Source organism: Lissotriton helveticus, chromosome 9 (assembly GCF_964261635.1).
Source record: "Lissotriton helveticus chromosome 9, aLisHel1.1, whole genome shotgun sequence".
Lineage (NCBI taxonomy): Eukaryota > Metazoa > Chordata > Amphibia > Caudata > Salamandridae > Lissotriton > Lissotriton helveticus.
Genome location: NC_136070.1, coordinates 1,125,969,359 through 1,125,995,355, shown reverse-complemented (window position 1 = coordinate 1,125,995,355; position 25,997 = coordinate 1,125,969,359). Strand labels below are relative to the sequence as shown.

The following is a 25,997-nucleotide window of genomic DNA, read 5'->3' as shown; positions in this document are numbered from 1 at the left end:
CCAAGTGTTTTTCATGGGCCAGTTCGATGACATGTTGTCTTACGCTTCCAGGTATGATGATTCTCGAACCGCACAGAATTACACCTACTTGGGTGACTGCTAACTCATCATGTACATTTTTGAACTTTTGGAAATCAACATCATCAGTAAGGGGCCATGTACGTCTCCTCATTGATTGCGTTGTAATAAGTTCATTCATTATGTTCATGTCTTTATCTGCATTTGTGGCAGCAATGATTTGTTCACCAGACAGAGCCACTGGTGTCCTGGTTCTCACAATAAAGTTGAGATATGCTTCAGTTGTCTTGGATATCGAATTGTCATGATGTAGCGGCACTTGTGAATAGTAATCTTCTGGATTTTGAACCTTCCCCAGTTTGCACACAATCTCATAGTGGTACTCTCACAGTCTTAACTCCACCTCTCAATGAGAGGAGGCATGTTTTTTTTTGTTAGCCTTTGGGTTTTCAAAAATTGAAAGCAATGCCTTGTGATCCTTGATGACAGTAAATTGTTTTCCGTAGAGGAATACATGAAAATGTTTGCAGGCCCACATCACAGCCAGGCTCTCTTTTTCTGGCCACGTTCTGTTTCAAACAGGTTTCGACTGGCAAAGGTCACAATATGTCTCTAAGCATTCAGAAGACCATTGTGTTGAGCAAGTATTTCCCATAGCCCTACCAGTCTCGCATCAACTGTTATTTGGGTATGTAACTTGGGTTTGAAGTAGGCCATTTCAGTTGCATTCTCAGTTGCATGTTTAATGACTTTGAAACTCTAGTCGCATTTGCTCAAAGTGACACTCATTGTAGCAAAGTTGAAAATGTATCTTGAGCAATAACTGGCCATGCCTAGAAAGGGCTGCAGCACTGTAACATCCTGGAGGGGGAGGGGCAAGTGGATGACAGTGCTTGCCCCTTGTCTGGGCCAGGAGTAATTCCCAGAGAGTATGTGCCCAAAAGTGTGAGTGTAGGTTTGTGAAACTCGCACTTTGCAGCGTTCAGAGTGAGACCTGCATCAGCATGTAACTGCCACATTTGGGTATGGGCTTATTCATGTTCTTTATGTGTTCTTCCAAAAACCAGTATGTCATCACTGTAAAGCATGTGTAACAGGTTGGGTTACTCAGTGAATAACATGCTGAAATATCTCAGCAGCCGAAGATACTCCAAAATTCAATCTCTTATATCTGAATAAACCAACATGAGTTGAAAAGGTAGCAATGTACCTGCAGGTCTCCTCCAACTCAAATTGATATATAAGGTGAAAAAGGTAGAAAAGGCTCACAAACAGCATACACGGGGAAGACAGGCAAGGGTCACCCAATGTGGCAAAGACACAGGTGGTGGTAAGGCAGGAGTGATGGGTCTTCTTAGACTGGAGATCTCTTGAAAGAATAACTTCCGCACTAAGGAAAAGGATGTCTCAGAAATATTTGAAACACAGGAGACCGTCACTGCACACATGGGTGGACGGAGGAACAGTCAAACTTGTTGCCAAATTTGTAGTGATTACACCAGACAGGTAAGTGTAAGAGCACATACTTTATTTACTGTTGTCTCCACAGCTTCCAGGAACTGACAACCTCCTGGGATTCACACCATAGCATTCCATTGTCATGACAGTGACATCATATGACTAAGAAAATTGATGAACAGCACACTATTGAGAAACTACTGCAGGTTCCTTAGCCTGTGGGAGGGGAACACCCTATGACACTCCTAGTCCCTTTTTGATCGGTGAAGTAAAGAATCCCATGACTTGACATAGCTACTTTTGCAGCAGTTTCAGTTTGCTTTACTGCAAACCAGCCCAAAATCCAGTGTGTAAGAGCAAATACAAGATGGTGAAGGGCTTCAGTCACACCAAGATCCAGATTTACAACCTCGGTATCATTCTCGACTCCTCCCTCTCCATGAACCGCCAAATCAACACCGTTGCCTCCACTAGTTTCAACTGCCTGTGCATCCTCTGCAAGACCCTTAAGTCGACCCCCCCACTGCAGAATGACCGTCACTCATGCACTCATAACCATAAGACTGGACTACAGCAACGCACTCTACGCCGGAATCAACAGAAACCTTTTACACAGACTCTAAACCATTCAGGACGCAGCAGCCAGATTCATCCTTGGGGCACGCGTCACGAAAACATGATCCAGCACCTACAAGACCTACAGTGGCTCCCCGTCGAGAAGAGGGTCATGTTCAAACTCCTCACCCACGCCTACAAATCCCTCAACAACATCGGACCCAATTACCTCAACAAGAGAATATCCTTCCACGTGCCCAAGAGGAACCTACGCTCTGCAACCTCGCTCTGACAAAGGTCCCCCGCATCTGCAGAAAAAGAACAGGTGGGAAAGCCTTCTCCTACATCGCAGCCAAGACCTGGAACACGCTCCCTGTGAACATCAGACGCTCTCTGACCATGCACACGTTCAGGAAGGACCTCAAGACCTGGCTCTTCAACTGAGCCGGAGCTCCCTCCTCCCCCCAGCGCCTTGAGACCCTCACGGGTGAGTAGCATGCTTTACAACCCCTGATTGATTGATTGAACCCACTTCCGATTTCAGTTTGAATATCACTTACCATCCACTATTATGATATAGTATAACTATAAACATTCACATCCCTGTAAGTTGGAGATTTATTTTAAAATGCACCATGCAGATAAAAATGACATGCAGTTCACAACACTATATTGCTCTTTTGTAGGCAGGCTAAACTGTAGGGATACCTGCCACCCAAATGTACCTCATCGCCAACCTGCAATCATGATCAGTCAATGCATACAGATGCCTGTCTCGCTCCTCATAAAAGGAACACATTCTACCTACCAATATAAAGATTTGGGCCTTGTGTACATGCAGCACATTTTCTTTCACTGCATTTTCTTTCCTTTTGAAAGGTGCGCCAAGCACAATATAGGAAAATTTGCCATATATTAATGAATGCACTGCATTCAGGGCAGTCGCGAACTCGCACTGCTTTGGGGAGGCACATTAATGTGAAAAACCAGGAGTGGCTGCTTTAAAGCCGCTCTGTGTTTTCACATTGCATGCGGCAACCCACCTGCACTTTGAAGGGGGATTAGAGAGCCTTTTGCAGGTGGGTCCAGTCATTGACTGCACCCGTCTGCAAGGGGATGGCTAGAGGTTCCATTGGACCCCCTTTCCTCCCTCCAAAGGGCTGCTCTCAGCGGTGCGCACTGAGAGTGTGCCAACTTTTCGGTAATGCACTGTCAGTGTGCCCCCTGAGCGTTTTTTTGCCTCTGCGCCCGCATCTGTAATATGACGCAGGCACAGAGGCAAAGGGATTCCCTCATTTGCATGGGGCAAACCGCCATTCAAACGAGGGAACGCCCTCTAAAGATAGCACTGGCGCTTTATGTGTGTCAGCGCTTAGGAGCGGCCCATGTACTTAAGAGTGGTGAGGCGGGGGAAGTCAACAGACGACGACGAGGGAAAATAGAAAAAAAAAAGAAAACCACTTACCTTGCGGCCGTTAAGTGGTTTTCTTTTTTTTCTTTTTTCCCCCTCGTTGTCTGTTGACTCCCTCCCCTGATCCTTCCCCACCACTCTTACCTGCACGGGACACTCCTGACAGAGCTATTGTATTACAGAAAGAGCCCCACAATCGCCTGCGGCCCCATTTGTTATACCAAAGTGTCCTGGGGGCGCTCAAAGTGGGCGCAAACACCTGTTGCGCCCCCAGGGCACTTTTGTAATACGGCCCCAAATGTGTAAATAGATCACAACTCATGCAAGAGAAGCACACGGAGAGCAGCAAAAACAACGATACCACCAGGCCCTAGAGACCACACACACACCCAGTGGCTAGCAAGAAAACCTACATCTTCATCACAGTCCTCAAGCTTGCCATATTTATATAGAACGTGCTCACTTTTACTGGCAAGTATAATAATGAAAAAGGTCACCATGCAGGTAGTTTAACTGTTATCTTTTATTAGCTAACTGCATTTTATAGGAATCAGCATGTTCTCGTGGATGCCTTCAAAACTAACTTTTGGAAAGGTTTTAGCTGACTGGCAATATGACACCGGGAAAAAGCGGATTTACAAAGTCAACTTACCGAGTTCAGTGTTGGCATTTCTTTTCTCAGTAGCTGTCTGAGTTCGTGCCTCTCAAGACACAGTGGGTTGCCTCCTTTTCCAGCATATTTATAAAATACCTTTATGAGCACTACAATTGCCTTTTCAGCAGGGCTCTGTGCGTCAAACCTTGGAATCCTGAAATAACAATATAGAAAACATTTTTTTTGCAAAATTACTTGCAATATGTAGGCTTAGTGCAATTAGTAATTTAAGCATGTTTGCCCTTGTTATTTACAGTCCACTCTGTTATGGGCCCCAGCTGAAGGCCATGTCTGAAATATTGGGTGGAAAATGCTCCATTCTCCCACAGTGCTCCATCAGCCTCCCGCAGAGGGACATGTCAGACACAGCTAGCTGGGCTTCTCTTCTTGCTTTGCAGAAGGAAGTGTAAACTCACTCAATCAAATAAATATAAAAGAAACAAAGTAAACAAAAAAGTCACTTTTCTTTTTTGCCTGTTATTTTACCCAGTAGCGGTCGGTGGTGGGAGTAGCTGCCGGGCGGTGACGTACGGAGGTGGAGGGGCACGGTAGGGGGTAGTAATCTATGGATTACGGAGGATTACAGGTAAGTAAACATATAAATAAATAAAACAAATTTTGTTGTGTGCAATGCATCGCATTTGGGGATGCAGTGCGCGCAACGAAATTCGTTTTATTTATTTACATGTTTACTTACCTGAAATCCTCCCTAATCCATAGATTACTAACCCCCACCCTGCCCCTCCCCCTCTCCCTCCCCACGTCACCGCCCGGCAGCTGCTCCCACCACAAACCGCTATTGAATTTAGCAGGTTCCATTGCCGAGTTTACACTGCAGCAGTCAGGCTACAATGGTCGGTATGAAGCCATGTTTCCTTTGTCACATTAGTGGATGGCAAAAAAAAGTTCTGCAGTCCACAGGTGACATTTTAACTCATTTTCATAGGTGCACCCTACACCACAGCTTTAGGAGAAATGTAAGTAAGCCAATGATGGATTAGTGAATTTCTACATGTTTAGGGATTAAAAACTCATGCACTGCTCAGCAGTGCCCCAGTATGGCAGAGCCTAAAAGCCAGCAATAAAACTCACAAAAAAATGGTGTTAACAACACAAAAAGGACATTTTCATTTGGTTGATTAGCCTTCCAACTCAGAAAAGCAAGGGAGGAGTCTGGTGTGTCTAAAATGATTACTTCAGTGCTGCAGGATGACGGAGCACTGGGGTAGAATTAGGCCATTGTTTTCCCTTCATATATATATGTTTTCATGATTTTTTATTGAAATGTTTTCATCAATTACAAGTAATGTTAATCAACATCGTAATAAACAATAACAGATACAGACTATTTAGGAATTTGCAATTTGTCGATTGTTAGGTGCTGAATCACTCTCCATTCACCTCATAGTTTAGGTGAAAGGATGCTCCTGCTCCCGCTGCATTCTATATTTTCATAAGCGCTAATCCATAGACTGGGTGGGCCCCAGAGCACACCAGAGGATAGGAAGCTGACAGCACAGAATGCATCCTTTGCAATCCGGTAAGAATAACTATAGCACACAATGGGAGCATTCTGATAGGTTGGCCAGCTCCCAGCTTTCCTTCTAAGATGATAATTATCTATGAGGGAACATCAAAGGCGTGCCCCCGGGGTACATATGGGCGGTATTCAATGGAAGTCATATAAACAATTCATAACAAAAAATTGTTAAAAGACAAATGAACAGATACAAACTTTCAGAAGACAGACATTATTTACAGTGCATTTAGTGTAATATACATCCATATACTAATATTATAAAGAGAGAGCTCAAACCTATGAGGCGGGTAATCTCAGTTACCACAGCACCAATCACAACACCCAATACAGCGTTGGAAAGGGCAGTTGCAGCACAAGGACATAGGCTATGCAGACGGCCACCATATTATTATTATTTTTTTTTCTTTTTTTGCAGAGTTTTATATAGCGCAAACTTGACCCGAACTGAATCAGGTATCAGAGCGCTTTACATAGCACCAGTTACGTTACATGAGGACACACATTAATTTTTGTTAGACACAGGGAGATTAAGTGATTTGCCCAGAATCACAGGATGTTTGGCGTCGTTACCAAGACTCGAACCCAGATCCCCAGGTTCGAGGTCGAGTGCCTTAGCCGTTAGGCCAACTCCTCAAAACATTTAAAAGGTAAAAGAACCGTGCCAGCAAAGTAGTCCCTTGTGGGCTTGTCTGCGCTATGCTGTGGGCGTGGGCTGGGGGCATGACTAACGCTGGGGGCGTGTGGTACGGCCAACACATCGTGGGCTGTGGGCGTGTGCTGGTGGCGTGACAAACACTGGGGGCGTGACATACGCTGGGGCGTGTGTCCGCCCTTCATGCCATGTGAGCCGTACATACAAGCGCCAATTACGTTGCTGCGCAGCATCAAGGGGCACGCTGGGGCCATGACACGCTGGGGGCCTGAGAAACGCTGGGGGCGTGTGTCCGGCCTTCATGCCATGTGTACGCAATTGCGCCGCATCAAGGGGCACGCTGGGGGCGTGAGAAACACTGGGGGCGTGTGCTACATTCCGCCCTTCATGCCATGTGGGTCATACATTAATCAGAAGATCGTCTGCTGTAGCCGTGTGCTGGGGGCGTGACAAACGCGTTCACCTGGAGGCCTGGTAAGTAATGTTACTGCAGCCTCTCCTTCGCGCTGTTACTGAACTCTCTCATTCAACGAAATTACATGCGCCTGCTACCATCAACCAGGGCTCTAGCCGGGCTCAGGCCGCGGATCAGTACACTAATTACACGCGCCTGATAACATCAACCAGGGCTGCAGCTGGGCCTCAAGCGGGGGAACACGCGCCTGCTAACATCAAACAGGTCTGCATCTGGGCCTCAAGCGGGGGAACACGCAAATGAGCGTGTCTGCGGGGACAATTACTGCAGCCTCTCCTACACGCTGTCACTCAACTCTCTCATTAAACGGATTTACCCGCGGCTGATAACTCACTCATTCAACGACATTACACGCGCCTGCTAACATCAACCAGGGCTGTAGCCGGGCTCAGGTGGCGGATCACTACACCAATTACATGCACCTGCTAACATCAACCAGGGCTGCAGCTGAGCCTTCTCCGTCCCCATTCTAATGAAACAAAAAATGTTGTCTACTGCGAGATTTTAAAATAAATTGCCCTTGCCAAATACACACATTACACACATTCTATTTCATACCCAGACAACTTCGGGACGGGCTGCTAGTATTTATATATAAAAGGACAAATTGACTAATTCTGATAAATTCCTCACAACAAATTATTTCACAAATAATGTAATTTTTACTAGTAATGGCATTGGTAACATCTAATCCTAGAGCTATCTTGATAGTCAATAATATATTTCAAGTTCTTTTGAGCTCTTCTGCATATTCTACACTGATGTTATTTGCCATATTACCCCTTCAACTGCCTCACAACCCAAAGAGTTTTCATTTGGCCAGACTTGAATCCTGTACAGAGGGAGTAGACCACAGGATCACGAATAATCATCAAATAACTAGGCTACCACATTTATATGAAAAATAACATAACGTCCATGAGGATTATTCCCTTAACACTGATATGTTTACTATCTTTGAGTAGCATTTTAGCCTATCCAGTCACAGCATTTCTTCTGTGTTAGAGGCGTTTTTTATCAAATTGAAAAATAATGTAGTTTAAATAAATGTGCAGAATATATGTGTAGGTTTCATGAAAATAAATGTGTTTGAATACAAACATTTTAGTACGCAACCATATTTACTGTTTGAATAGCTAAAATGGCAATGCTTGGCATAAATCTGACATGACTAAAGAATGCTGACATAACCGCAAATGTTTGTATTTTCTTTCCATGAACATGTTTTTTATTGTGAATAATAGTTATATAATAGTTATATAATAGTTATATACATGCGTTTATATAACTCTGCAGATGATTTTACTTACACAATGATCACTGTTTACAAATTAATATAACATTCGTCTTTTAATAGGGTGATGAAGAGTTCATATATGAAAATGCAACATTTTTAGGAGAATAATTAATTCATTTTCTACATAGACCGTTGTTAAGAACCTCAATATATTAGAACAGTGATTCCCAAACTTTTGACTCCTGAGGACCCCCACTGAATCACTACTGAAAGACGAGGACCCCCAAGCAATTTGTACAATTTAAATTTATTTTAAAAACGCCTTTTGAAGCAGAGGCAATTTTAAGAGGGAGACAGCCTGAATTGGGTCTATTGGCATGGACATGTATGCATACAGCAGTGTATTATTTAGTGGTACTCAAGGACTTGTGGAAAGTGAGCAATCAGACAGCAGCGCTCTCTTGATTGCAAGTTCTGCTTTGATCAATTTCTGATTTATTGATCTGACTTTGGTAATAAAGCTTTATATACATTTCCCACTTTCTCAAACTACAAATCTTATAAGGTTTCTGACTGACACCTTCTCCCCGATTTTTAGAATAGGGTTTTTTAATGTTGGACTTGGCCTTTTTGGCAGGTTCACCCCGAAACTTTTTGCATTTGCCTAGCCTGTTTCTGTAACCTGGGGTTGGTGATTTTAGGCCTCTGCGCACTTTTTCACTGTGGACCAGTGTAAAATGCGTGTGCTCTCTGTGTATGTGTCGTGAGAGTGGCCTGCCCTCCCAGAGGAATGCATGGGGGTATGTGTGTCCATGGTAGTTCCTGATGTGTGGGGAGTGCAGGGTCGAGTTTGGCATGTGCAAACTCGTGTGATTAAATGATGCGCGATGATGTGCATGGATTTATTGTGTCTAGTGTGGAAGTGTCACTTCTAGAAGTTGGCATGTCTGTGCAGTGAATGTGAATTGACTGTCTGGCTTGTGATTGGCTGGAGCTGGCTGGTGAGCCTGGCTCCAGGAGTCAGGATGGGTCTGCCCCGGTGGTGAGTGGAGAGATCTGCATGTTGATAGGAGAGAGGAGTGCACCTGGGACCTGAATAGAGCTGGGCCTTCCCTCCACAATGCTGGCTCCACCCCCTGTGGTGCGTCTGATGTCCCTATCCTGGGACCCCATGAAAGGTGTTCTTGTGCTTGACTCAAATCTACCAGGGGCGTGCTGCTACTGGGGCCCAGGTGAAGGCTTGCCTCCCTGGGCCCTGCCCAGCCCCTGGATGCTGGAAGACTTCTTTGGACCCTTTTTGTTGTAGGGGTCATTTCCTTGGGGGCTTGGTGGTTTCTGGGCCCCCAGCGCCTGGTGAGCGCTTTACTTTCATTTTTGGGCAGAGCGCTGTTGGTTGCCAAGAAGGAAGCGCTCCTGCCTTGGCCTCGCAGCGCCGGGCTGCAATCCCCTTCGTGGGGATTCCCTGCACTTTATTTTGCTTATTGTGGGTGCCACCCCGCTTATATAATTATTTAAGTGCGCGGGTGCCCACCCCGCGACCTTGCCCGCATCTGTCTTACCTCAAGAGTGGGTCCCCACCCCGCTGTGCCTTTTCATTTTCAAGGGTGCCTACCCCTCATTGTTGCCCCCGGGATTCACCGCAGCGGCCCGCGACGAAAAGAGGAAGTCAGGCACGGTAGTGCCTGACGGTGGGTGGGACTTCCGGTTTGGAAGGGAAGTCCCGCCCGCCGCCGCGCTGGGATTGGGTAGCCCCAGCGTGAGAGAAGGAAGTTGTGTGGGAGCGAGGAGTTCGGGTGCCCACCCCGCCTCCTCAAGGGACCGGGTGAAGAGGCGGGTGGTGCGGAGCTCGCGGGAGTCCACGGGAGCCCTGCCAGAGAAGCGCTGCCGTCGCCGAGGACCAGAGCAGCACCACACGAGAGCCGGTGAGTAATGGCTCATGGTGTTGGTGCCGGGTCAAGGCACCCAGTCTGAGCGGCCCCGGTTGGCAGCGGGCCGCTCCCACGAGTCTCCCTGATCTTTAGGGGGCATTGGTGGCCACGAAGGCAGCAGGCCCAGTCCTTAGGGCCCCGAGTTCTTTCCAAGTATTTTAATGTTGGCGGCATGTAGAGCGGCCCCGGATGCAATAGGCCGCTCCAATGGTTTGCACAGTGGCAGGGGGCATTTCGGGCCGCCCCATCGTCTTACTAGTCATGCCTCGGGCCCGAGGGCTCCAACGAGGCCCCAGTTGTTTTCCGAGCAGATGGCTCCCAGAGGTAGCTTATTTATTCACTGAGCCCCGTGTGCCTCCACCGTTTGGCGCATTATTCCTTTTAGCGCCTAGAGGGCTGCACCGTTGGGCATGTGGGTTGGCAGAGCCTAGGGGGCTCCAAAATGCGCATTATTTGCTCTAAGAGCCTAGAGGGCTCCAAACCTGTGGGGCAGTTGTTCCTGAGGGCCAGTGAGAGCCCATGCTGCAGATTTGATTTATAGCTGCCCAGCAAGTAGTGGGCAGCTGCACCGTTTAGGCTTTTCTTTCAGGGGACCTGTTGTTGGTGAACCTAGTAGTGAGTCGCACTCCCTTCGCCCCTTCCTTAGCCTTCCACAGCTGCGCAGCACTTAGTGCCAGCTGCAGCATTTAGGCCCAGTTCATTGCTCTTAGCTGCCCAGCAAGTAGTGGGAAGCTGCAACATTTAGGTTTGCGCAGATGGCGCACCCCTGACTGGCGCTGCTTTGGCAGCACGCCCTGACATTCTGGACACAGGGCATTTGAGCCCCTTCTTGGATGGCCAGTTGACCAGGGGGGCTGGTAGATGTATAGGGTGCAAGGCCCTAATGTGATTTATGTGCTGTGATGCTAGGAAATGTAATGCATTTAGTACGTTTTGCGCACCCTGTGTTTTATACCTCTAAGCTGTGGTTTATGATTATGAGGTTGTTTTACCTATGTAGGTTTATGTTAGTGAGATTGTACTTCACTCTGTGCTTTACGCCTCTAATGTGAGTTATACTTAGGAGGTAGGGTCTAATGTGTTTAGACTAGTGCGAGATGGCATAATGTGTTTATGCTGGTGAGGTTGGAGCAGAATGTAATTCGCGCCTAAGGTGACTGTGCATAATGTAGTTTATGTTACAGGTTGAGGTGGAGTACAGTGATTACCAGTAGTTACTGGTTGTAGGTTTGTGATCTATGTTACTTGAACTAATTTCTGCTAAGTGTTGATCCTGTCAGTGATGTCACCCAAGCAGCACCCTCAAACATTGAGAGACTCATGTTAATTCACACATGTAACCACAAGATATCTTTAGCTGTGCGCTTGTTCTCCAACTTTTACTACATTGTTCTGATCCTGACAGTGGCCCAGCTGGCCCTGTCCTGTGTAAATAATCCCTTGTGAATATTACCCGTGCCAGTTGGCACAATGTATATTGTGTGATTACTATCCGATGTGTTTTGAGAATACAAAAGTTATTTTTATATATACTTGTGTGGAGTTCCTTTTGTAGTGTGCCTGGGATGTTGTTGCTGTGTGCGTGCACAAATGCTTTACACATTGCCTCCGAGATAAGCTGGTCTGCTCGTCCCAAGCTACCAAGGGGGTGAGCAGGGGTTATCTTTGGCGTGTAACTCCCTTGCCCTGACTAGAGTGGTGGTTTCTGCCTGGGTTGGGCGCAAGCCTTAGCCAACCAGAAATCCCAGTTCTAACATTTACCTTTATGTAACAGGCTTAATGCATTTTTTATTACAATTTTATTGATGCATTATTGATTGATTATTGACTTCTAATGAGATTCTAATGACTAAATTGGTTAAATTAACTTGCGATCTAAAAACTGATGAATCACTAAGAGATTTGATTGATAAACCCCTTTAACTCATTTAAAACTCTCATTAATGACTGAAAATAGATTATTGATTGTGATTGTAATTTATGTGACGTGCAACTCCTGACCTTCCTCTAAAACGATGGTAAAGATCCATTTGCCTCAGTCAAGAGTGGGAGTTAGCCCCAATGATGGTAAACCAAAATTCTTTAAATTAAGAACAGATTCCCGCCCCAGCACTGGGCATTGAATGCCTTCCCTAATGTTTGCAGAAAATATTATTTGCACAAACGATAATACATCTTTTTGCATTGTTTTGCCTATTGCTACTAGGGACATTTCAAGCTTTGACTTCTGCAGTAAGTTTGTCTTCCTTACTGCGCTCCAACCACATATACTGTGTTTTGAAATTAAAAACATGATATGCTAAAGATTCATTACTGGTATTTTGGTAAGGTAACTGTAATTGTGCTTACACGTCTTACAAAATTCAAGGATAGGGTTCAAGAAGAGAAGGAAAATTTTCTGCTTGTATCTAACATATAACTCAACCATTGAACAGATCATATGCCTGCATCAGGACATCCAATCTCGCCTAGGAGAGCGAAAACTAACAGTTTGTACAGTAGAATAGGCACTTCAGAAAGCTTTTCCTGTGAGGTAGAGAACCTGCCTCAGACAAGTGTAGCACAGACCATAATTTCTAAGAGCTATTAAAGAGGAGGACTGGGAGAGGTAAAGTCCTTTGATACTTGCTGCATATAACTTGTCAGGCAATGTAGGCTGTTGGGAGAGAGAGAAACTGTACAGAAGGTGCTGGAGAGAGTGCGAGAGTGAGCGAGAGAGAGAGAGAGAGAGGAGAGAGAGAGAGAGAGAGAGAGAGAGAGAGAGAGAGAGAAACTTGTTTATTTAGACCTTGGTCTTTTAAACAGTACAGAACACACGTAATTAGAATCAAAAAGTACGGACAGACAAAATTCTACTACATCTTAAATAGGTAAAATTCAGTACTTGTTAAAAGTAAATTAAAAGAGGGTGACGCCCTCAGAAACACAACATACACTACGCCCTATTTTTACAGAAATCTCAAAAATTCTAAAAGGTTAAGAAGAAAATGTTTTCATTTTATAAAACTTTAAAACAACTTAAAATCAGTGCCCCTCTTTCGAAATCACGCTTCCATATTCTTTTAAACCCTTCAAAAATTTACCCAATGCAATTGCAATTTCTAACGTGGGCATATCGGTAAGTACGTGAAAAGGCGTGACGCACAGCGTGTGTGAGAGACAAAATTTAACTTATTGACTTTCTTAATTCACTTTCAACGTGGTTTTTTCAAATGATTTTTTGGGTGCTCCAATAGGTGGTGTAACCGACCTTTTACACCAAATTGAATAACATCATGTGCGAACATTGGCATCTGGACGCATCCCTATGTGTGGGCACTCACTTCTGGTTCAGTCAAAAAAGTGACAGACTCCTCTTCGATTTGTCGTTCAGTTCTTAGTTACTTTTTTAATGTTCATTTCACATTTAATTTTCAGTTCCATTTAGTTAAATCATTTTCAATTCATGAATGATTATATTGCTCAATTGCTCCGATGCATTTCGGGCCAATGTGCCCTTTATCCAGGAGCTCTGAAAAGGATTAAACACGAATAAACATATGTAATCATAAAACAATAATACTCATCAAATGAAAATCTGTACATCATACTCTTCAAAACGTTGTTATGTGCTTAACCCGGTGTATATTGTGATTACGTATGTGAGTAAAAGTAGGTGAAACCGTGATCGTGAGCCAGTGCAAGGGGGTGTTGAAAAGTATCAGCGGAACGGAAAAAATAGGAAAGCTTACGTATTCAGTTCAGGAAAAAGTCGCTCAATCTGAAAACGAAAACACATGCGCGATGTTTAGGTCTCTGAAGGCACTGTGCTCGAAACGCTCAGTGCAGGAGCCATAGCGAGAATGCTTCTCGACTTACTTGTGATAGTTGTGGCCGTCATCGGTAACGGGAGCCTAGTGAAACCGGGGTTCGGGAAGCTGGAGAACAGCAGTTCGCATGGCTGGGTTAGTGAATCATATTTAACACCATGTGAGCCGTCAGGGGAAGCGGACATGACGGCGACCGGCACTCACGCAACAAAAATAGAAGAAGGACTTAAAAAAAAAAAAAAAAAGGAACTCGGGATCAAATCAACTTATGTGTCGGCCATGTTGGATGTGGGAAAAAGGTGTGGAGCATGGGATTAAACATAATGTACAAGAACACTCATATGCCACAAGGGTGCAATGTGTCATACATGCCACGAATTGTAATTACAGAAAACAACTTAGTTCGATGCGATCATTAAGCCCGAACGGTTTTTGTGACTGTAAACGATAGATCCATGTCAGTTCACGTTGTAGGAGGGTTTTATTGTTGTCGCTTCCCTCTTTCTTTTCAATGATCTCCAATACCATAAATTTCAGTTGGGCCACGTTATGTTGATGTTCAGAAAAATGTCTCGCTATGCTTGATTTAGCATTTTTTGTCCGTATGTTGGATTTATGTTCGTTTAGACGAACCTTGATTTTCCTTTCTGTCTTTCCAATGTAGATCTTCCCGCAAGGGCATTTGAGAAGATAGATTAAGTTGCATATCGGTAAGTAAACAGATCGCCTGGGCACGAGAAATTATCTTATGTGATAGAAATATCGGACATAAAAACAATTTCCTTATATCGTGTACAAATAAGCAATCAAGTAGAATATGCGGCATATCATGTCTTAGTCCACGCCCACAGTTACAGTTACCTTCTGGGCCGATCAGTGCAGATTTAAATTTTCCATCTATCTTCCATGGGTTGATCCCAACCCGAGTCCTAAGAATTTCATATCTCAGCACTCGGTTGGGCAGAATGTCCAAATACGGGAACCAGCCATCATTAACCCATGACGTTTTTAACCACTGGACCAATTTTTTCTCTGACATATAATCTAGGTCCTGCGCCCTGGAGAGCGACTGGCCTTGTTCCCTAAGAGTTTTCTTAGTAAACTCGGCTATCAAGGCGTCCTGAGAAAATTTCACATTAAGGCACCCAGTTACTTTCTGCATGGTTTTGCTCACATCCTTTGCCCAGGCAAGGTTACTTATTTGGATCTCATCCCTACACCACTGTGAGACCTTTAGTGTCACTCCTGGGTCTTGGAGCTTCCAGAATCTTACCAGGGCCATTTGAGATTGTACGGACCATGAAGTTAGCCCTAGTTCCATTCTTATTGCTTAGAGAGAGAGAGAGTTGTAGCTTTTCCGAAGGATGAAAGGGAGACCAGTTGCACTAGTGTATTTTACTGTCTGCTCCTACGGATGTCTTGCTATATGTCTGTGAAATTCAGAAGATACTTAGGACAAAAGAAGCAGCCACAGTTGCAGAGTAACTTCAGGAACCAGGTGAAACTGCACACTTTCTTGTGAAACAGATTTGGAGATGCAAGACGTACACTTATCCTGTTACTGAAGAGCTCATGGCAGTTCGAAGACTTTCTACAATTTGGAAGCAACACTACAGATCGTTGGAAAATATTATTCTTTCAAAGACCAGAACATAATACCTAGCCTACTGAAAAGGCATGACCTGGACAATTTTATCTTGGCTACAACTAAATAGTTTTATAGCTGCAGTGCTCTTTATGACAAAGATTGAAGGTTCGCCAGGACTGTTCAGTATATGTATCCAGTTCATTTTCATCAACAACCAACCTTTCCTCCTGAAGATGTATGAGCTCCAGAAATGTTTGAAATCCCAAGATAAAATTTTGAACCAGTCAAAACCACTAACTTTCACCTCACTGTACACCTTTGCGAATTAGTAGGGAATATTGCTCAAGTCCTAGTCTTCTACGATACATAGCATATCATTGAGTTTTTGTTCACTTTTCAATTGTTGTAATGGAAAATATGTACTTTTGCACACCATTTTGATCCAACACTGGATTTCCTTCATAGTTTGGTAATATTACTCATGAAATGTTTTCTCTTTATCCTGCAAATTGTAAGTTCTTCATTTACTAACTGTGTTGTTGTGGTTCTGAGGCGCATGTACAATATGCACTTCCTCTAAGGAAATAATCACTGCTTAACCCAAGCGACTAATTGTGAATCATGTACTCCATTGAAACAATGTAACATTTAGGAATCACATTGCTTGGATTTGTTGTAGGTGACTGTAAAATTTCTCCTCCATAGCTTAACAGTTACATTATCTACACCTGCCATCAGAGATTGATTTTTGAGATGTGAGTGGATGCAGGATTTAGGCCAGGGGTCAACCGGCACCAAGGGAAGCCTACTAAACACAGACTTATAAAAAAATTACACACAAGGAGAAATCTTGGATGGTGTGGATTAAGGGAATACCACAATGCGTGAAAATTTTGATTCAAATAACATAGAATTCCTTCATGTTTCTGTGACAAAAAACTCTGTAGCGGATGTATGACATCACAACGCATGCTTTTACTCCGCATGCCATTACAACGCAGTTTTTACAACACAAGTCGTTACAACGACTTGCGTTGGGGGCGCTGGATAGTGGAATAGTTTAATTTTCTAATCCAACTTCAGTCCCCGTGGATAGTAGGGAAGGTATTGGATAGAAAATTAAACTATTCCCTATCCTACAGCGCCCTCCAGCGCAAGTCGTTGTAACGACTTGCGTTGTAATAGCTGCGTCGTAATGGTAGTGCGGAGTAAAAGTTGCGTTGTAAAGGATGTTCCCCTCTGTAGCTGTAGGGAGCAGAAAATGTTCCGCCACCCAGTGCTCCAGTACTTTACTGTACGAAACTGGGTCATTAGTTTAGCAGATTAATGCTGCAGTCCGGTACTAAATGCAATCCTTGGCCAGGTGATCCACAAAAGTCACTAATTAAACCAATGCTTAACTCTCTAGGAGTTTGAGACAAAAGCCGTCAGGCTTAACTTAGAGGCAATGTGTAAGGTAGTTATACAGCACTCAAACAGTACTAAAGTGAAAGCACAACACACAAAAAATCCCTCACCGATTCAGGAAAATAGAGGGAATTTAAGTAAATAAAATGACACTAGAACTACAAAAATCAGTAGATAGGAATAAGAGGTATCGTTTTTTTAGGTTTCTAGTTCAAATAGCACCAAATAGCATGAAGCACGAATTGTTGTTATCTCGTTACACGTTTGTGGTGCTTCCACTTTATTCCTGTTTAAGAACAGATTCATCTCGCTAAACATTTGACCTTTTCTCAGTTCAAATCCACCCCGGGAGCTGCTTTGGAGCTTTGCATTGGCAGTTGACACAAGAAGCAGGTTGGATGTCATGGATGGTCGCTGCTCAGCACAAAGAGTTAGTTGTCGCTGCAGCTTTACTTTGGAAGTTGACGTGGAATGTCGCTATTGGTATTGCTTCTCAGAGCAGACAGGAAGAGCAGGCCCTCGCCAGAGATTCCCGTCAGTGGGTGTTGGAGATGACAGTAAAGCGATGCAAGACGTCTGTTTGCAGAAGCAAGGAGCTCAAAAACTCCTGATCTTCACCTGGACATCAGGTCTTGTGGTTTTGAGGTGGAAGGAGTACACTCGGAGGCCTTCCAAGAATCTAGGACCTGGAAGGCACCTCTTGGGGATGCATTTGGGGCTGGTCAACTGGACAGTTGCAGGAGATGCCTCAGGAAGCTTGTTGTGTCCCATAAACTCAAACAGGAGGTAAGCCAACTGTTCGTTGGAGTCACTGCTGGTGAGCCCAATTTCAAAGCAAGCAGGTTCAATCTTCTAACTTCAGGCAGCAGGGCAGTCCTTTTCCTGAATCTTCCACAGTTTCAGCAGTCTTCTGATGAGAGTTTCTGAAGGAGCCACTTTCCTCCCCAGTGCCAGCCAGTGGGTTGGAGATTCTCCCTTGGACTAACCGCTCTCCTTTCCTCGATTTAGCTCCAAACTGTCTAGGGTAACAAAGGGCAGGCAGGCTTAGGTGTGAGCGGCTTTTGTCCATGGGATGGCAGGCATCCCTTAGAAGTTAGGGAGGTGTGTGGAAAAATCCTTATGTTACCATATGAAGTTCAGGAAGGCTGATTACATGGAAACACATATGTGTCTGGTACTCCCACAATAAGGAGACATAGAGGAACACAGCTTGGGTCAAATCCTTGGCAGTGATTTGTTACTTCATAAGGTGGGACTAAAGCGAACTGCTATGTTTGGTCAAACAAACACTAAAAGTCTGAAAAATGCCACGTTGAATGCATTCTACTGTTAGTCTTAATCCCAGCAATAGAAGCCTTATCATGTGGAGATGTGAAAGTCATGTGGTTATGTTGTGTGTCCACTAACAAGTCCACATTTTATCATTTTTTTGGGGGCATCTCTGTGACTCATAGATCAGCTTTTCCTGGCATGCACACCAGTCCACCCCACTCTCCCACGCTTCCATTGAGGGGGCGCCTGCAGTTTTCAGGTGCAGGCGATATCCCTTTTGGCCTCCAGGGTGGGTACTCCAATGAATGCCCTTTCCAGTCTCGGTCCTCCAACTTCCTCCAAGAGGCCCAATAGGACCGTCTGAGGGCTAAGGTCAATTCACCAGCCCAGTACTGCAGGGAGCTTACAGCTTATTCCACCCCAAATTATGTTTTAAATGCAATAAGTGGATAATCCTTGGCTACACCCCTAGTAAAATAGACGTGGACTCGCCAACTCAAGCATTTTGGTAATTCAAATGGCTTCTAGCTGCCCATCGCGTTTGTTAAGAGTCTTCAGCTCCTCGGACTCAGAAAAACAACATTTTCCTACAACAGGAAACACCTCCCACAAACATTCTGTCTCAATCTGTATATTTCCAGAGTTTACAATCTGAGCAAGGCAGAAACATAATTTGTTAACTGCATTGTTGGTTGACTTTTGACACAAGTCTTACATTTTGACCCAGATTTACAAAGTTGCCACGCAATGCACTACAGCAACCAAAGCTTCTGTGCTGTAGTGTGTGAGAAGGAGAGAACAACACAGTCCCATTTCAATTAGGATACAGCCATGTCCTGCTCTGTGGTGCAAAAACACCTTTGTGCTATGGTGCAAAGGTGTGTGCAGGGTGCTAGGCACTACTACCTCCTAGTTCTGGCTCACAATCAGGCTGCCTAGCGCCATGCACACCCCTTTGCACCATAATGCAAAGGTGTCTGCACCATGGATATCTAACCCTTTTTACTAGAAAGGTGACCTCCCAGCACAAAATACTATGCCTAGGATGTGTGCTATTAAATGCAGCACACAACTCAGAAAGGTAAGGGGCAATAAGAATATTTCTCTTATTTATGCCTGCCTCAAAGAGGATTTTTTAGTGACAAGCCTTGGCTATTATTGTTAGTAGACAGCGCTTTGCATAAAACTCCATGGATGGTTGCATGGGAACGCCAATGTACTATCCATGGAACGCCCCCTTAACGCAAACTAATGTAAAGCAGCACAAAGCGCGGCTCTACATTTCTTTAAAGCAACTTACCAGGCCAAAACATATTTTGCGCTAGAAAATAAATTCCAAATAAATATTTTGCAACGGTTTTCACACTTTTGTGACACAAAATGACACAAAGTGGAAGTAAATCTGCCCCTTTGAATGAAATCAAGGGCTGTTTTTATGACCCAGTTTGCAATGCTCATCGCACCGTGCAACGTGGTGCATAAGTGATGTAAACCATACGTCAGATATTTGAAACCATTCAAAGCCACTTTGCATGGCTTTGAATTGCTTAAAAAATCTGGAGCATTGCAATGCAGCTCAAATTGCTGTGTTGCATTACTTTGCACAACAGAGGTGCTCCATGGGCATTGTGTGGGGGTTCCAAAGCAACTCCCAGGGTTTTTTACATCATTCCAGAATTATCAAACCTGGTAAGGTGCCCAAAAGAGGTTTACATAGGAGAAATATATATGTTATTTTGTCCTCTTTCTGTGTGTGCATCCTCCTGTGGCACCAGCGCGAGGGGAAATAACAGGAATACACCATATTTTATAAATACAGCACATACCTCCCCTTTCCCTGTGACACAGGACATCACTGCAAAGTGACTTGCTGTGCTACCCCACGTCACTAGACTCATAAGCATGAGCCCCAAACAGCACATATCAGAATTACAACCAGCCCCTGCAGCCTGCTGATACCTGGAGATACAATTCACAAAAGCTGTATTCTTTTGTGGCATAAAGATAACACGCAAAGTTTTAGATACCTGCAGCAGATTACACTCTATAATTGAATTTTATCAACATATCAGAAGAGGAAACGCTCATCACCCAGGTCCAAATCACTTTGCTGATCCACAATGATGTTAAAATAGAATGGTGAAGGAACCACTGATGTGTTTCAACCATATTGGCCTTTCTAAAAGTGGGTGTGTCCTGTTTGTTTAAATCCCCCATCATCCAAAAAGTACCAGTAGGTGGTGCCGACACCACACCACACTTCCAAGAATGCCACAGATCGGATGATGGGGGATTTAAACAAACAGGACGAACCCACTTTGAGAAAGACCAATATGATTGAAATGCGTCAGTGGTTCCTGGTGTTGTGAGGCACAAGTACCTGTGAGTAAAGTTTGAAAAAAAAACTCCTGAGAGTGCGCCGTACCTTTTGCATCTATAAAATGAAGGATTTGTGGTCTAACCCTAACACTGGCACCAGCAGTCAGAGCGCTCCTCTTTGTGACTGCAGTTCTCCAAATATTGGATCAATAGCGGTAGCGCCCGATACCAAGAAGAACACACTTCAGCACTGAGGGAGATACCAATCCTTGGCGGATATACTATATCAGGAGACTGGGATAGCCTGGATGGGCAAGGACTCCTGCACGCCCCCTTGTAAAGCCCTGCAGAGGAAGAAAGTCCGGGTTAGCCTTACTGGAGCAAAATGATGGGCATGACCTTGACTTCAGAATTTTGGTTATTGATGCAGCCCATGATTGGAAATGGGCCCGGGAGCCATATCACAGTGTGAATTGAACAACAATTTGAAAAGTACCAGATGGTGACACCGCACCACAATTCCCAGAACGCCCCTGATCGGATGATGGGGGACTTAAACAAACAGGACACACACACTTTAAGAAAGACCAATATGGTTGAAACGCGTCAGTGGTTCCTGATGTTGTGAGGTATTAGTGCCTTTGAATAAAGTTTGAAAAAAACCTCCTGAGTGTGTGGCGTGCCTTTTGCTTCTAAGAAATGAGGGATCTGTGGTCTATCCCTAAACGCTGGCACCAGCAGTCAGAGTGGTCTGCTTTGTGACCGCAGTTTTGTAAATATTGGATTAATAGCAGCAGTGTCAGATACCAAGAAGAACCCACTGCAGGACTGAGGGAGATACCAATCTTCGGTGGATATACCATGTATCAGGATACTGGGATAGAATGGATGGGTTTGGACTCCTACACGCCCCCTTGTAAAGCTCTGTGGAGTGAGAAAGTCGAGGACAGCCTTACCAGTGCAAAATGGTGAGCACAACCTTGACTTCAGACTTTTGGTTATCGATGCGGCCCATGATTTGGGCCCGGGAGCCATATCACAGTGCGACTTAAACAACAATTTGAAAAGTACCAAAAGGTGATGCTGACAACGCACCACAATTCCCAGTATGCCTGATATTTAATGATGGGGGATTTAAACAAACAGGACACCCCCACTTTGAGAAAGACCAATATGTTTGAAATGTGTCAGTGGTTCCTGGTGTTGTGAGGCACAAGTACCTGTGAATAAAGTTTGAAAACCACTCCTGAGAGTGTGGAGTACCTTTTCATCTATAAAATGAGGGATTAGCTCTTTATCCCTAAACGCCTGCACCAGCTGTCCAGCGCCCCGCTTTGTGACCACAGTTGTGTAAATATTGGATTAATAGCGGCAGTGCCGGATTCCAAGAAGAACCCACTGCAGGACTGAGGGAGATACCAATCTTTGGCGGATATACTGCATATCAGAAGACTGGGATAGCCTGGATGGGCATGGACTCCTACACGCCCCCTTGTAAAGCTCTGTGGAGGGAGAAAGTCGGGCACATCCTTACAGGAGCAAAATGGTGGGCATGACCTTCACTTCAAACTTTTGGGTATTGATGTGGCCCATTATTGGAAATGGGCCCGTGAGCCATATCACAGTGCGAATTGAGCAACAATTTTGAAAGTACCAAAAGGTGATGCGGACACCGCACCACAATTCCCAGAACGCCCCAGGTCGGATGCTAGTGGATTTAAACAAACAGGACACACACACTCTGAGAAAGACCAATATGGTTGAAATGCGTCAGTGGTTCCTGGTGTTGTGAGGCAGAAGTACCTGTGAATAAAGTTGAAAAAAACCCTCCAGAGAGTGCAGCATACCTTTTGGTTCTATAAAATAAGGGACTTGCGGTCTATGCGTAAACCCCTGGCACCAGCAGTCAGAGCGCGCCACTTTGTGAGCGCAGTTGTGTAAATATTGGATTAATAGCTGCAGTGCCGGATACCAGGAAGAACCCACTGCAGGACTGAGGGAGATACCAATCTTTGGCGAATATACTACAGGAGACTGGGATAGCGAGCATCGGCATGGACTCCTACACGCCCCTTTATAAAGCTCTGTTCCCTAATCCGATCTTGTCCACCTCAGGGGTTGGTGCTGGGCAAAACGGGCGCAGGACCCATTTACAATATAATAGGAATGTTAGCGCAGTCTTTCTTTCTCAAAGCGAAGTAAAGACTTTGGTGATCGAAACACGTTAGCTCGAATGAATGTGTTCTTCTGAAAACTATCCCAAGCTCTTCATAGAGCCTCCATTATGTCTGGTGATTTATTCATGCTCCTTTTCATTCTGCCATACAGACTCCCGTGTATCAGGAATCGGCAGTCTGTCTTGGATAACACGGCGGAGCTCTCTCTCCTCGACCTGGACCTGTCGGAATTAATTCATCCAAAACTTGACCAACAACAGAGACGCACACAATTAAAGGCAGACCCCAGCCTTTGTAGCAGAGTCTTTATTCAGTACACAACGAACACATCAGGATATTTCGTTGCCTCACCCAACATGTTTCGGAGCTCCTGCTCCTTGATCACGGGTCGTGGCTTAAGTTCGTATGCGGATGCGTAGGGAAGCAGTCTCCTAATTGACAGTTAAATTGCCCTCCAATAGGCTCCTCTCTCGCTTTGCTTTATAGGACTGGCAGTCCCTACGCTAAAATACTACCCTGATGGGTTCCGCAATTAAAACAATATTTTCAAGCTCTTCATAGAGCCTCCATTATGTCCGCTGATTTATTCATGCTCCTTTTCATTCTGCCATGGAGACTCCCGTGTATCAGAATTCGGCAGTCCATCTTGGATAACACTGTGGTGCTGTCTCCTCGACCTGGACCGTCCGGAATTAAATCATCCAAAAGTTGCCCAACAATGGACACACACACAATCAAAGGCAGACTCCAGACTTCATAGAAGAGTCTTTATTCAGAAACACAGCGAACACATCAGGATATTTCGACACCTCACCCAACATGTTTCGGCGCTCCTGCTCCTTGATCACGGGTCATGACTTTAGTTTGTATGCAGATGTGTAGGGAAGCAGTCTCCTAATTGGCAGTTATATTGCCCTCCAATGGGCTCCTCTCTCGCTTTGCTTTATGGTACTGGCAGTCCCTACACTAAAATATGACCCCGATGAGTTCCGCAATTAAAACAATATTTTCAAGCTCTTCATAGAGCCTCCATTATGTCCGCTGATTCATTCATGCTCCTTTTCATTCTGACGTAGAGACTCCTGTGTATCAGAAATCAGCAGTCCGTCTTGGATAACACAGTGGTGCTGTCTCCCTGACCTGGACCGGCCGGAATTAATTCATCCAAAAGTTGCCCAACAAAGGAGACCCACACAATTAAAGGCAGACCCCCCGGATTTTGAAAGCGAGAGCAGGTTTCCTGCTCTTGCTTTCAAAACTCAAACTACAGTTTGCTATGACAGGGCGGGAGCCGCACAGTTCCCGCCCTGTCATAGCAAACTGCAGTGTCCCAGGGGTGGGCACCCGGGGACAATGCAACGAGCCGGCCCTGGGGGGTGGTGATTCCCAGGGCCAACACAGGCTCTAGGAGGGAGGCCGCAGGCACCCCTCCCAATGTTTTCACAGCCCGGGGAGGTGGTAGTCCCCGGGGCTCTGGTGTCCGTAACGGACCCCCGCATTTCGATATTAGTGCCCCGGGGAGGTGTCGATCCCCGGGGTGTGTGAGGGGGGCTTGAGCCCCCCCACACCGGTATATATTATTTTTTTTAAAAGCCCCGGAGTGGAGGTCCCCGGGTCTTGGGGGGCCTTGGAGGTCTTCAGCCATTATAAAAGAAGCCCCGGGGAGGTGGTGGTCCCAGAGGCAGTGTGTGGGAGATTGGGCCCCCCCACACTTTTTTTTCTCTGCCCCTGAGACCTGGCCCACCCGGGGGCTAAATAATAATGAAGTGCGGGAGCCCACCCTTTGTTTTTTTTAAATGTTGGCCAAAATTCACGCTGGGTGCGCAAATCTTGCCGATCTATTTTTTTTTGTAATGCTTTTTTGGGACCTGGGGGTACTTGTGGGACCCCCTGAGCAGGCCTAGGGGTTCAAGGTATTTCTACCCTGCCCCCTTTTCTTGTTTTTTTACATCTGTTTCCCTGTTTTCTTGTGTATCAGTTACCGAGGCACAAGATGGCTGCCAACACTTCCTGGTTTGGAGTGTTGACAGCTAATTAGCATGAAGCTTGTGATCGGCAGGGTGCGCGGATCCTCCGTGCCTCTAAATATCGATATTTTTTTATTTTCTCAGCAACTACTGAACCAAGCACTACCTTTCTGCAAAATTTGGTGTAATTCCGTTCAGCATTTCCAGCTGTAGCTGTGTCTAAAGTTTCTTATGGGAAATGCATTTTTTTGCCTCTTTTTTTTTAATTTCTCAGGAACTACTGAATGATTTACACCATTTAACAAAAAGAGTTCTTTCTGAAACAAGGGCTACCTTTTTGCCAAATTTGGTGTAATTCTGTTCAGCAGTACGAGCTGTAGCCGTGTCTAAAGTTTCTTATGGGAATTAACATGGAGAAAACACATTTTGCGACCCCCTTTTTTCTCGCCCCCTGCAATCCGAATAACCCCTAAACTTTCAAGATAGGAGCTGACCGGAGCGCCCCCTCGAGTTTTGAAAATTTTGTGAAGATTTGTCAACCGGCACCAAAGTTATTGGGAAAAGAACAAATGCTTTTCTTATGGATAATAGATCCTAACTATAACTACCTACTGGCGACCGCCAGTAGGTCATATATATATCAATGGTGACAGGGATCTTTTAGGTAGGATATATATATATATATATATATATATATATATATATATATATATATATGTATATATATATATATATATATATATATATATATATATATATATATATATATATATAAATATATTGATTTGGATATATATTTATATTTATATATATTTCAAAAAGGGCTTCGTCATATCTAATCCATAGCTCAAATTTATTTACTGCAGAATAGTGGGACAAGGAAGCAGAGCGGCACTACAGGGTTTCTTTTTATATATTATTTAGTTCATCAGTGCATACAAGGGAGAGTGTATATATATATATATATATTACCTACTGGCGGTCGCCAGTAGGTATATATAGTTAGGATTTTTTCTCTATGGGTTTTTTGAAAATTCTATGTCTAATAACTTTGGCGTTTGTGGACGGAATTGGCTGAAATTTTCAGGAAAATGGCACATTTTGTTTCTGAGCAGCCCCTGAAAATTTTGGGGGGGTTCGTCAAGGGGGGGCCGAGAAAAAAGGGGGGTCCCAAAACGCGTTTTTCCCATGTTAATTTCCATAGGGCGGTTGGCCTCACTTTTAGCCCGAACGGCTGAATGGATTTGCACGAAACTTGGCAAAATTGTAGGGACTGGTAGCCCGATGTGCCTTTTGTAGGTCTCAATATATGTGCTCCAGTGGATTTTGAGAAATTAACGTTTAAAAAAAGATATATATCTGTAACAGCGGACTGGGCAGCGGCCCAGGACGCGTACTTGTCGCGCAACGGAGCTTTGTGAAGCGAAGCTGATTGGTTCTTCGGCGTCTGTCAACATTCCAAACAGTCCGTAGCGGCCGCCATCTTGTCTCTCGGTAGGATCGAGAGACAAGAGGAGGTCAAAACAAAG

The 25,997-nt window shown here is 44.7% G+C and overlaps 1 protein-coding gene across 1 annotated transcript in view; it reads right to left on the bottom strand.

The window, feature by feature from the left end:
* The window catches only part of LOC144783321 (uncharacterized), a 234,512-nt gene that overhangs the window by 25,440 nt on the left and 183,075 nt on the right, over positions 1–25,997 (bottom strand). Inside the window, exon 3 of the mRNA XM_078662356.1 lies at positions 4,095–4,251. Within this exon, the coding sequence (XP_078518482.1) occupies positions 4,095–4,251 (157 nt within the window). The remainder of the gene's footprint in view (positions 1–4,094; positions 4,252–25,997) is intronic.